Source organism: Stegodyphus dumicola, chromosome 7, assembly GCF_044657685.1.
Source record: "Stegodyphus dumicola isolate Sdum_Otavi_A_Nest chromosome 7, ASM4465768v1".
NCBI lineage: Eukaryota > Metazoa > Arthropoda > Arachnida > Araneae > Eresidae > Stegodyphus > Stegodyphus dumicola.
The window spans coordinates 27,248,055-27,262,057 of NC_140774.1; the positions used below are offsets into that span (position 1 = coordinate 27,248,055).

Sequence of the window (14,003 nt, forward strand, 5' to 3'; positions counted from 1 at the left end):
CCACGTAAAATAAATAACATAATAAAACATGTTTATTTCTCTCTCACACAACCTTAAAAAACATTTCTTACTATCCTTTTCAATACCTCTAAATACCCATTTCGAATTCACTTTACTTACGGCCATGGGATCCAAAAATTCACAAACACTATTTCACACAACACAGAATAAAGCCAAATACAAAATTCCCAGATTTTTCCCCATTAAAGAACAGTAATTCGTCCATTAAAATCACATGACATATCCCATGATCTCTCATTTCCCTCACACAAAATAATGCGTAATCAGAACTAAATACTACTCACATTCTTAACAAAGTCTAACTAACCTAATCTTCTTCCGAATCTTCCTTACATGGTGGATACACTTTTATTATGGATTCAATAAAATTACTGAACGATTTTTTTTCCGAATTTTTCCTCCAAACTTCCTCCGCTAAATAAAAAGCAAAATTCTCCTTCTCGCAATGCCTAGGAATGGCACTTTTTATACCACTCCAGGTGCCCTCTATTGTGTTCGTATGCGCACCACTTTCCGGATCTTTAAAATAATACTTATGGTTTACAGCAAGATGCTTAAACCCTTCATCCTCCAAACATTGATATGATTTCCAACAATCTGAAATAATTATACTACCCGGTAAAATATATTCTTTTATAAAACTCAATAAACAATCTTTACTTCTATCTCGCACAACCTTAAAAAAACATTTATTACTACCCCTTTCAATCCCACCAAACACCCATTTTCCTTCCACTCTCCTACCTCTCTCATACTTACGCTTCCCAAACTTACTCTCATCAATTTCCACAATCACATTCATACCACCAAGCATACCCATATCATTTTCGCAAAATTCCACGCACACTTCCCTACAAAAAGAATTCCAATCAGCTGCAGTCCTACTACTAATTTCTAAATCCGAAATCCAATAGTCAACTGGCAATCTATTCACCCAATAATAAGAAATCAATAAAATCTCACCCATACTCAAGCGACTTTCAGCAAACCACGTACCCTTCCTTATACTCCGTTTCACAAAATGTGCATTTTCACCAGATTTCTTGCACTGCCATTCAAACTTATCACTAATATCCTTCCTTTCACACAATCTCATTTCATTCCCACATTTTGGACATTCATACTTATCCGCAATTAAACCTACACTCATGCACCATTCCACCAATTCTTTTGAATTATCACACAAACGTATTAAAAATTTCGAATTTACTTTAGACAGCGCCATACAATCCCAAAATTATTCAACCCTACTTCACACAACACACAATGAAGCTTAATACAAAATAATATATATCCACAGATACTTCTCCAAATTCCCCCCTTTTCCGATTAAAGAACCGTAATTCGTCCATTAATATCACATGACATATCCCATGATCTCTTCCGATTAAAGAACCGTAATTCGTCCATTAATATCACATGACATATCCCATGATCTCTCATTTCCCCCACACAAAATAATGCGTAATCGGAACTCAGTACTCCTCACATTATTACCAAAGTCCCAGGTAGTAACCTTTATCGCCTCCAAAATGTCGCCAAACTACCAGTTACCGTAATGTAAAGATCAACCCAAACTCGGTATCCATATACATATCGACCTATTTTCACTTAAAAAAAATCAGAGAATTGCACAAATTTGGCATTGTGCATCCCCGTGACTTTCTCCATGTACACATCAATCTATTTTCACTTGCAAAGTCAAAGGAGCAGCCAATTCTACACAAATCAGGCAAAAAATATATAATCTTAATAAACTGCATTTTACATCAAACAATGAAATAACATAAAAAAGGAAATTCATCTCAGCACTACACAAAGGATATATCCATTTACCTTATTTTGAAATTTCCGTGTCTTTAGTCAAACAAAATTCCTCAACGGCATCTAAAAACTTCCTAAAATTATCTGAGCTAGAATCGGTATACTGGTGTCGCCACATAAATTTCCAAAAATAAGAGTAAAAAATATCCTCCATAGTGCAGGTATCTTCCGATGTTTGACCATAAGCATTTCCTTCGTACAAACAGTATTAAATCAATTTTACTTGTACAGTATATTTTACTTTAATGGCTACTAAATAAATCTTTCATTTACAGACCAGTCAACTATTGCTTTTCCTCCTTTCGTTCCAAATCATACAGAAACTTCAAATTAATCTTGTCACATTCTGTTATTATTGCTGCACAAACAAGCCCTTAACCTTTTCCCATCATTCAAATTCACCACTATCATGCAAACAGTTACATTATAATAGGGTTTCTATGATATTGAACTACTCAGGTTACCATAAATAAAGCAACAACTTGGCGATAAAGGGGCACCTTTAAATATACTGTAACCTTATTTTTCACTAATAGTGTCAATTTTGAAAGCTTTTGTTTTCAAAGCTCAAAACATTGTAAAATTTGTTTTCAGTGGAAAAGTAAAGTCAAATGCAGTTTCGAAGATGGGAGGATTTCCTCGGAGAACACTGTAAATACACTTCCCAGAAAAAATATCCATACACAAGGGGAAAAACTTCAAAATATTGAGAAATTCAATGCTGAAACCTTCAAATTTTTTATTAGATATTTATTAGTAATTTTAATAACTTTTCAATACATCTTTTCATGCATGTAATTTTCATTTGTAAATTGCATGGCTTTGATAAAATAGAACTAGTGGAATTGAATGATTGTGCGACCTACTTGATAGAAGAATGAAAGAATGAGTCATTCCTGAAACCTGCCCAATATCATTGTAAGTTTTGCCTTCTTTTCAAAGTTTCAGGATAATGCTTGTCGCATCAGCTACAGTTTCTTAAGTTTTGGGGGACCGTCACCGAGTTTTTAATGCACAAACTTTAATGCACACTCCAAAAGACAATTTATCCTAACAAAAACAGATCACAAACTAAAATAGAACCATAAACAGGATTTTTAAACTAATAAGCCTTGTAAAAAAACACTCGAATCTAAAAAAATCCTCAAGGAAAAAAAATCAAATAAAATTTGTATCTCATTTTGGTAAATATGACAACATTTTTTTTTCTGCATGTATGGATATTTTTAAGGCAAATGTATAAACACAGCCAAAAATGGTGTTAATAGTTCAAACCTGGTAACCCAATGGATTCACTTGTCTGGCTGTAGCAACCGTTCCTCTTACTTTCTTTTTGGTTCTTTGCATTGCTGTTCATAATTTTGTAAATTGTATTGAAACACAAATCTTTAATACAACATAAATAGCCAATGTATCTCTCATCTGCCCCTGTATGGCAATGTAATAATTCTTTTAAGATCTCAATAAACTCCCGGTAGATAGGGGAGGACGCCGTAGATAGGGGAGGGAGCAGGACATATGCCTGCTTACCTCTGTTAAACACCAGGTATCTCCGTCACCTGTCACCTGTCTTTGCACGTGTAATTTATTCTTCACTTATTTACTATTGTTTGTCTGATTTCTATGCTGTCTTTCCTGAACTTTTTAAAAATTAGAAGATGGAATTATTTTTGTGTAATTAAGAAAGTTGTCAGAGACAAATCTACTTGTCTGTAGTGATGTAATTCAGAAGGATTATTGCCTTCATCGAAAAAATGTTCACAGCAAACAAGAAGTCAGTGGGGATTCTGATACTACTGATTAAGAAGCACATGGCGAAGGGAACAACTGTTATGACTGATGAATGGCATACTCATTCTTATGCAGGCATCGATATTATGGGTAATCGTTCCACAAATTTCGTTCATCTGGTTGCTGGTGCACATATCCAATTCACAGAATCAAACAGGCGGCATCTAAAAGTAAAATTATAAAATTAAGGTGATTTTCATAAGAAAATTCTAGCTGATCACTACTTGAATGCCTATTTTGGCATGAAGTCAAACATAAATGCAAAATCCTTTCAAGGAGATTTTAAATACAATTAAAAGCTCAGGTTAAAAAAAAAAAAAAAAAAAAAAAAAAAGGGCAACCTTTTCCTGGGCCATAAAAATTTCAAAAAAGAAATGAAATATTGCTAGATATAAGTATCCAAGTTTTTTTTAAAACTCTAATGTAATAATAGCATTAATTATAAATCTATTTCAATCATAATACTGGCATTTAATTGTTATTTTTACTTACATATGCTTAACATCTTGCTTTACTACTAATCTGAATTTAATTATACAGTCAAAAGTCGTTAATCCGGACTCGTCGGGACTTCGGTGATTCCGGATTATCGTTTTTCCGGATTATAGATCATCAGTTTAAATCTGGTAAGATGGCATGCAGAAATTATAAAATTAAAAATATGAAACCATAATTTATGAAATAAAGAACAATTATGGGTTGTTCTTTACAATATGGTAACTGGTAGTTTGGCGACATTTTGGAGGCGATAAAGGTTACTACCTGGGACTTTGGTAATAATGTGAGCAGTACTCAGTTCCGATTATGCATTATTTTGCGTGAGGGAAATGAGAGATCATGGGATATGTCATGTGATATTAATGGACGAATTACGGTTCTTTAATCGGAAAAGGGGGGAAAAGTGTGGAAATTTTGTATTTAGCTTTATTCTGTGTTGTGTGAAACAGTGTTGTTTAATTTTTGGATCCCATGGCCCTAACTAAAGTGAATTCGAAATGGGTATTTAGGCATTGTGATAAAGAGATGTTTGCTTTTTATTTAGCGGAGGAAGTATGGAGGAAAAATTCGCAGAAAAAATCTTTCAATAATTTTATTGAATGAATTAGAAAAGTGTATCTGCCACGTAATCAAGATTCTGAAGAAGATTAGGTAAGTTAGTATTTTTAATTATTTGAGGATATTATTTTTATGCATTGTTCTAAATGTAAGGTGGAAAGGAATTTGGTATTATTGGGAAAATTGTTATTAGCAATGATTTAGTTTAAAGTAATTAGGATTGTAAGGTAATTTTTATTAATTTAATGTATGTGCTCATTTATATTTTAAGTAGTGTTTTTGAATTTAATTATATTTTAATTAAATGATAGTTATTTTGTGAATTATATGTTTGTAGAATTTGGTATACGTTAGAGTGGAAGTAAACGTGCATGGAAATAATTTAAATATTTGACACTAAGTATTTGTAACCATTTGTAATGTTTGCGTTATGAATTAGTTGGTGACGTTTGTAATATAATAGATAATGTAGAGGTAAAAGTTTTTGGATATTTTATTTATTTTATACGTGGAAATGTTCATATTTGGAAAGGGTATATACTTTTTCGCGATCAGGTAATTTCATATATGTTCTTTTTACCGGGTTTAAAGATTCAGAAAATTGTCATGCATTTTCGTGAAATTTTTCTAATTTACGAGAAAAAAGCAGTGTACATGGATATAGTGAAGAGTGTGCGCAATGCCATTTTTGTGCAATTCTGGGATGTTTTTTTAAGTAAAAATAAGTCGACGTGTACATGGTTTAGTGATATTTTAATTAAATGATAGTTATTTTGTGAATTTTATGTTTGTAGGAATTTGGTATACGTTTAAGTAGAAATAAATGTGCATGGAAATAATTTAAATATTTGATACTAAGTATTTGTAATGCTTGCGGTATGAATTCGTTGGTGACGTGTATAATGTAATAGATGATTTAGAGGTAAAAGTTTTTGGATATTTTATTTATTTTATGTGTGGAAATGTTCATATTTGTAAAGGGTAAATACTTTTTTGCGATCAGGTAATTTCATATATGTTCTTTTTACCAGGTTTAAAGATTGAGAAAATTGTCATGTATTTTCGTGAAATTTTTCTAATTTGTGAGAAAAAAGCAGTGTACATGGATATAGTGAAGAGTGTGCGCAATGCCATTTTTGTGCAATTCTGGGATGTTTTTTTAAGTAAAAATAAGTCGCCGTGTACATGGTTTATGTGTATGTGTTATTTTGAAAAACGCGTAAGGAGTATGGTATTGTGCACTTTTTCCCAATTTTGCAGTGAATATTTGTCATGATTAAGCAGTTTTGTTTGATAAAATTTCTAGCATAAGTGTAATTTGGCTAGTAGATTGTTGGAAGAAGTGTTTAGTAGATAAAAAGAAAAGAAACATGTCTTTACTTCGTGAAGACAAAATGGCGGCGGGGGAAAAAAAATAGAGGGTTGCTGTAGGAGAGTTGGTTGCCAAATTTTCGCAAAAAAATCGCCAAGTTACCATAATGTAAAGATCAACCCAATTATGATCTAAAGGCTATCAAAATTTACAAAAAAAAAATCTTAATATTTATTTGTTTACTTTATTAAACATTTCTTTCAATGTAAGTTGTTTATGTTGCTTTGTTTTATGTGATAATACTTTCTCTTTAATTCTATAAACAGACATAATTTCTTGTTCAGTTTCAAAGTTCCGCTGTTCCAAGTCCTATAACTGTTGTGTCGAGAATACCGACTAATTTGTCAATCGAAATTTTTTGTTTTCAATAACCTCTGTGTCACTTTCTTCACTATCAGAAGCAAATTATAATGATGTGGAATTTGATTTAAATCATATCAAAGACAGAATACATCAAGATGAAATACTACATTTAGTAAGGAATTATAAGCCAAATAAAATGAAAACATCTGCCCTGAAGATAAGGATAGTGCTAACAGATCAACTTCCAATTCATTGCGCGCCGTGACGTTCCCCCCCGACACACATACAGTGTCCCCCCCAAAAAAAATTCAAAAAATAAATTTTGGGATAAAATGCCATTTTGAAAGCTTGAAGTTTGACTGACAAGAAGTTGAGCATTTCATAGCTGCATGAACAATAATTAGAATGAATCTTGCTTATCATTTAAGAAATTATTTTCCTAGTCCATTTCTAAATTATGTATTTGTAAATGTATTAAAATATGTTTTGTTGAACTTAATTCATTGTTTCTTTATTGTAGCCACGGAAGCTCATGATGATGATGGATTACCTCATACTTTGGAGCATTTAGTATTTATGGGAAGTGAAAAGTATCCATATAAAGTAAATAATGCATATCCAATTAATGCATTTTTTAGAATATGATTCATTTTTTTTGTCTTTAGATGGAAATTAATTTTTGTTTTCGTAATCGAAATATTTTTATTGAAATACTATAATGCTCTTTCGGCAACTGACATCATGAACACAGACATACATGCATCATTCTGACTTATTTATTATGCAAATAAGGTGGATGAGAGTGATCAATTTGGAAGGAATACCATTTTTGGTGTTTCAAGGTGATCCAGACACAGTTTTCTAGGTAACATTGTTGATGGACTGTTCAGAGTGTTTTGGTATATTGTCAGGCAGGTTAGTTGTAGCAGTGGTTTAATACCATCTTGTATTTAGATAATTTTTCAAATAGAAATTATGCATGCAGTTCTTAGAATTAACTTGATTTGGTAAAAAATATAGCATACATTATAGCCTCCAATATATGTGGGAGAAGGACTAAATGAATGAAAACTTTAGAAGTGGAAGAAGCACCTTTCATCAGGCAACAAATAACTGAAAGACATAAAAGTCCTTTAAAAAAATTAATGTTATTTTGAAGCACTTGTTTTACTACTTTCTGATTAACTCCTTCTCTACCCAAAAGGCATGAACTCATTGCTGACTTGTTGAGAAAACTGTTTGGGTATGATATGAGGGACGTAGCCCGACCCTCCTGGCAGACTTTATGTCGCCGTATGGCCTTTTTGCGGGCTGCGCCAGAGCAAGCTAGAAACATTCAACAAACAGATATAAAGAACATAACTAAAAAACAAAACTAAAATCCCTACTGCAAGCTTATCATGATTAATCTTCTCCATCATTTTCCTGGCAAATTTTTTCAGTCTTTTAAAATCATTTAAAATATATATATTAAAAACGTAATCTTTCTTAAACTCGTTTCTGATATTAGTAAAATATTTACATGTTTCCACATAATGCTCCGCAGTGCCCGGTTCTTTACAGATATCACAGAGGTCAGACTCTAGTAATTTAAACCTTTTAAAATAAAAAGGAAAACAGGCGTGACATGTAATGATTTGGTTAATGTCATTGTCTGAATAACATAAACCTTTTTAAGTTTAACAAATTTCATATAGCCTTTATTTCAATCAGATCTTTCCCACTCCTCCCTCCATTTATCATAAATATAATTTTTCATAATAGTCACAACTTTCCTTGTTGACTCCTGTACATCAATATCACGAGCATTAAAATTGGTAATTGCCTCCTTGGCCAGTGCGTCCACCCTCTCATTTCCAATATGTCCAACATGTGCTTTCACTCAATTAAACACAATATTTTGATCTTCTCTCAGGTCTTCATATATTTCTCTAATCTCTACTATTAAAGGATTGTCTTGATCAGGTCGTGAGAGAGCTTGAAGAACTGTCAGACTGTCAGAATAATGTATATCATATTTCCCTTTAAGAGTCTTCTTAATCTATTTCAATAAATAAAAAATACCCATAGCTTCCGCTTGATAAACTGCATTATAAATATTGAGTTTAAATTTATTATTCTCAATCTCTGTTTCATAATACTATATAACATATGTGAAAGCAATGGTATCTCCCAGAAATGACCCGTCTGTATGTCAATTTATCCTATTTTTGGAGCATCCAAATAATACGGAATAAAAATTCTTTCAGCAGAGTGAATCAAATTTAAATCAAATTTTTCAAAAGCACACCATGTTACAATAGAATCTCCATATAATTTAAAATCATTATTTCCTGTTCTTAAACGAAATTTATGGGACGAGAACCGGTACTTTCAGCATGGTTTAAGTTACCTGTTTCGTTTTAATCTAAGATCAAACAATTTATGTGAATGTTCAAAAAGAGTGTCTCAGGATGTGGAACATTTTATTTTCTCATGCCCTACATTTGATGGCCCTAGATTATGCTTACAGAACGATTTGAAAATGTTCAGAGTGACTGGCCAGTAAAATTATCTGTGTTATCTAACTAAGTCCAGACTGCTGTTCTCTGCTTTTGTTCATTTTATTTATGCATGCAACTTTTAATGTTTTAGTTAACTTACTTCTGTAACCCCTGTGTTGTACATATGTGGTGCACGGGGAGTCTGTACGTTTTCAAAGAAAAAAAAAAAAAAAAAAATCATAATAAAAAAACAAATAGTTTGGAGAGAGTTGGCCCCTAAATATCAAATAAGCTGGCGAAGCTATTAAGGGCCTAAAATATGGCCAAGCATAATAGATAATAGCTTAGAAAAGAGCTTAGCCAAAAGGCGAACGCTCACTAGTTGGAAAATTTTTGTTCGGTACTATTCGGTTTTGAGGGCCGTAAAAAATTGCCAAACTTTTGTTGATGCCAGTGCTGTCAAAAATAATTGCGGCAACCGTAACGCAAGAAAGTAATAAGTATAATAGTAAATAACTATCTAAAATTGATGTTTTAATTTAGATGAAAGGTTAATTTCATATAATACTTTTTTATTATTATAATTTATATAAAAAAGGCTAAACATGACTGAATGGAAGCATAAGAGTAAATAACTATTTCGAATCATTATTATAATTTATATAAAAATTGCTAAACATAACGGAATGGATGCTGCATCGCTATTTCGCTACCGAATTATCGCTTAAGCATAATTTCATCTCGTTGGTTGTTCAAACATAATTTTCTATAATGAATGATGCTTTTTCTTTGAAAAAATTGTTAAAGGGCAGAATCGCCCACTTATTCGTTTGCCGCTTTTTACAATTGGATTTTTAACATTTAAAAAAATTGTATTTTTTTCAATTTTCTTGTACTTTTTAAGTGAAAATATGTCGATGTGTGCACAGTTAAAGTCAAGGGTGTGCACAGTGCCATTTTTGCACAATTCTGGGATTTTTTTTTTTAAGTGAAAGTAGGTCGATGTGTACATGGATACCGAGTATGTGTAGTTCTTAAAAACACCTCAAGTAGTGAGTGATTCTGCACCCAAAATTCTATTGCACACTTTTCGTCATGGGCAATTCCCAAATTGTTAAATCCATAAGATATCAAAAAAGAATTTAAAATCAGAACAAGATTTAAAAATTAAACAAGTATTTCAATGGCGTCTTAAGAAATATATAGAACTATATAAATTTATGCAATCTGAAATCAGCGCGTACGCTAGGTTTGGCACTTTTGCACATACATTTTCGCTGCAAATTTTTTACGGTCCTCAAAACGGAATAGTACCTTTTGTTCTTTTTGATAAAGCTTCCAGTGCTGCCTATTTTTTTTTTTTTTTTTACATACTTTTTTCGCATAGAAGATGCAGACATTTCTCGTTTTTTTGCACTGTTGTTCTTCCTATGTTCACCTATGTTCTTCCTATGTATGTTGTATGTATGTTCCAAAATTTTGCCAAAGGCAGCCAAAAAATGCAATATGCAGTTCACTGCTATGCTGAAACACTAAAATTTTCATAGGAGAAATCGTAATCTGTAGTTGCACTGGGGAAAATGTATGGAGAAGTGATAAGATGCTGGGACCTGGATTTGCTCTATGAATATTTTTTAGCAACACGATGCATTCTCATTGATATATATATATATATTTTCAGTTTTCATTCGGGGTGTAGATGATTACAAAGTATCCTGGTTTTTCCTATTTTGTTCTGAACCATTTGCATTTGTTCCTTTGGTTCTGTACCAATCCAATCATCAGGAGCAAAACAATTGTTTTCTCCTGAAGAAGAGGTACCTGTGTCTGACATGCCTCGAAATCAATTGAATTTTATTCAAAATCTGTAACAAACTTCGTTAACCTTTTTTTTTTTTTTTTTTTTCTGTCATTTTACATTTTAAGTATCCTTTCTAGTGAGAATTTTTTGGCCATAAAGAATAGATATGCTTATGCATTTTTATACAGAATATATCATTCTCTGCTTTTGTGCATCTAGGGCTTGGTGAGGTAACTAGAGGATTGATGGAGAGAAATAACTGATAGTAGGATGTATTTCAAATAGCAAATCTTTAAGTGCATGTGCATGTTGTCATTAGTTCAGAAATTTTGGCACATTAAAAGCATGCCATTATTTTTTATTTTATTCATATTATGTTTACTGTATAATAATTGTATAATTACAATATTTTTATTCATTTATATATAAGAAATGAAATTGTGGTTTACTGATAACTTTTGATTTTAGGGTATCTTGGACTTAGTTGCTAATCGTTGCTTAGCACAAGGAACAAATGCTTGGACAGACACTGATCATACTTGCTACACAGTGACTACAGCCGGAGATGAAGGGTTCTTAAAGCTTTTGCCTATATATCTTGATCATTTATTATTCCCAACTCTCACAGTAAGTATGAATTTATTAGATCTGAAACTTTTCCACTGCTAAACATTAATTTTTATGTCTTGTGCTGGTGAATTTTATAATTTGTTAGATTAAATGAACTTATGTTTCTTCATTTAATATTTCAAAAATCACATATCAGTGATGGGTATACATTTATTTTATTTAACAGTTACATTTCTATCCTTTAGTGTGAACAATTTGAGTTTTCTATATTATTTTTCTTTGTATTAATAAATGAACATCTGCATTTGATGATGATTAAGTATCTGTATTATTTGCAGCCCAAATAAATTTTAAACTTTAAAGAAATTAACATTTTAAATTGCAAAACAATTTGATTAGCTGAACCAGCCCCGAAGCAAAACATTCAGAGGAATGAATTAATTCCTTTTGGATTAATTTTGGATACAATTATCTGACATTATCATAAAAGAATTTAAGTGTGTATTAAAATTTTTCACATCTTATTTGCCCAAATTCCGATTTTCAACTTTGACCAACATAGAGATGGAGGGGAGGGGGATTTAGACTTTTAAATCTGGATCACAAAATGAGGGTAGCTTTATGATTTTTATGCTCAAATGTAAATGAAAATATCAAAAAATACCGATCTCGAATTTCACTTTGAATGTAATTTGTTATTAAATAAACATTTTGTTTACTTTGTAATGCAATATTATTTTGTAATTTATTGAAAATTATTATTGTATGCTATTTTTATGAAATGTATTATATGTAAATCAATCAATTAACCAAGTAAAATTCTTTTAAATTTATCTTATTGTGCTGGCAAATTTTAAAATTATTAAAAGTATAATGTAGTGGAAAAAATATAGAAAATCACTGTGTTAAAGAAATCAACAATTAATAACAGGAATTGGCATATTGTAAATAAATATGCTATACTGTGTCTTTGAAGATGAGGCAAAAGTATCTTCTTTAGTTGCTATTTGCGAATGGTAAAATAAGACAAAAAGTTAATTGCGTCTCATCATAAAAGAGAAGGAGAAAACAGACTTCAGGCTCTATTTTAGGTATGAAATTTGGTCCTTATGCATTATCCTGTTGACTGGCTAAGTAGTGCAATTTAGCGCCAATTATGGATGACCATGTTCTTTAGAAATCCACTATAACGACTGGCGACCATTGCTGAAATATCCATCAGCGACTGATGAGATAGTGCAAAAGTACCTGAAATTCTAAGGTTTAAGCTTTTTAATATATGTTGATCAAATCAGGTGATCCTTGAACTTTCATGCTGAAGAGTATGAAACTTAATTCTCAGAAAAAGAAAGTTATAAATCCTACGCAGTCCACTATTGCTGATCAGACTTTCTGTAAATTAATAATCAGGACTTTCAATCATCTGTTGCAAAATGGATTAAATTTTTTTTTTTTTTTCAATTGGTAAATTCAATTTCGTGTAGTCTTTTTCACATCCATACAAGTCCCATCATTTGGCCAGAAAACTAACATTTCTTTTGTGTTCTCATCAAATTCACTTGAATTTTTCATCTCATTTTCAGATTCATGGTTAAAGAAAGTTCTGTTTGACCTTCAGAACTAACATGCCATATCCATATCTAATATTTGATACATAAATGGTAATATCTCCATTTAATATTTGATTTCTTGAACATCCTGTTTCAGATTATAATTCTTTTAGATTCATTTATGTTATTAACCATATTAACGTGGCATTAAAATTTTGGGTTAAAGGGGTTAAATTTTGGGTTTTATGTCAAAAAAGAGAGAATTAACAAATCTATCATAAGGATTCATTGTTGCTTCCTTAGTCATTCATTTTTGTTGCCACCTTTTTTATTTTATTTATTTATTTAAAATTTTAGTTTTGCAATAATTATCCAGAAAACGTGTTGTCCATTTTATGAATTAGACTTCTTTTAAGTTTTTCTTATCTACTAAAATTTTTCAACTTTATTTAATACTATATAAATATTTTAACGTAGTTTTCCCAAAGCTTCTAAAACCTTATTGTCATGTTTTTTGATAATGTGGATTTCTGCTGTGTTCAATAGATAGTACTATACACATTTTTTTTTAAAAATTTATTTATTTCATTTTGCCTATAACTCTTTCCTTTGCAACTAGCTTAAGCTGCAATAATTCACCCATTATGTAAATTTAGGATGCCTTTTTTTGTCTTTTAACAGAAATTGAGAAAGTTTGCCACATTAAATAAAAATAAATGCTCATATTGTACTTTTGTTTAGTAAAGATATCCTTTTTTTTTTTTTTTTTTTATAAAGAAAAAATTAAGCATTTATTTTGAGTGAAACAAATTCACAGTTTGTTAGAATCAAGTTTAATTCTTCTTTGTATTATGGTAATTTAAAATAACCAATGAAAAATGATTATACATACATGTATATGCAATAATTTGGAGTGTTGAAGTTATGTAGGTACATAAAGAAGAAGCTTACAGCCATTATTGGCTTTAATATACTTTTTTTGATTATTGTTGACAAACATTTTATAGCCAACTCACATAAAGTGGTACAGTAAGTGCGTATACTTAATGAACTATATCAATACAGTTTACAACTTGATATTTATAATTACTATACAAAATAATATTTTTGAATACAAATGAAGCAGTAGACTATCTAGCAAGAGAATCAGAAATGAGTTACAGCATGTCTAAGATGAAACTTGGGATCAAATTGACTTGAATTTTGTTTCACAAGAGTTATTCTTGGTTTGT

General features: G+C 31.1%; 1 protein-coding gene across 1 annotated transcript in view; it reads left to right on the forward strand.

The window, feature by feature from the left end:
- The window catches only part of LOC118185760 (uncharacterized protein C05D11.1-like), a 95,200-nt gene that overhangs the window by 2,013 nt on the left and 79,184 nt on the right, over nt 1–14,003 (forward strand). The window contains exons 2-3 of the mRNA XM_035355666.2: nt 6,888–6,970; nt 11,120–11,278. Of these exons, the coding sequence (XP_035211557.1) occupies nt 6,888–6,970; nt 11,120–11,278 (242 nt within the window). The remainder of the gene's footprint in view (nt 1–6,887; nt 6,971–11,119; nt 11,279–14,003) is intronic.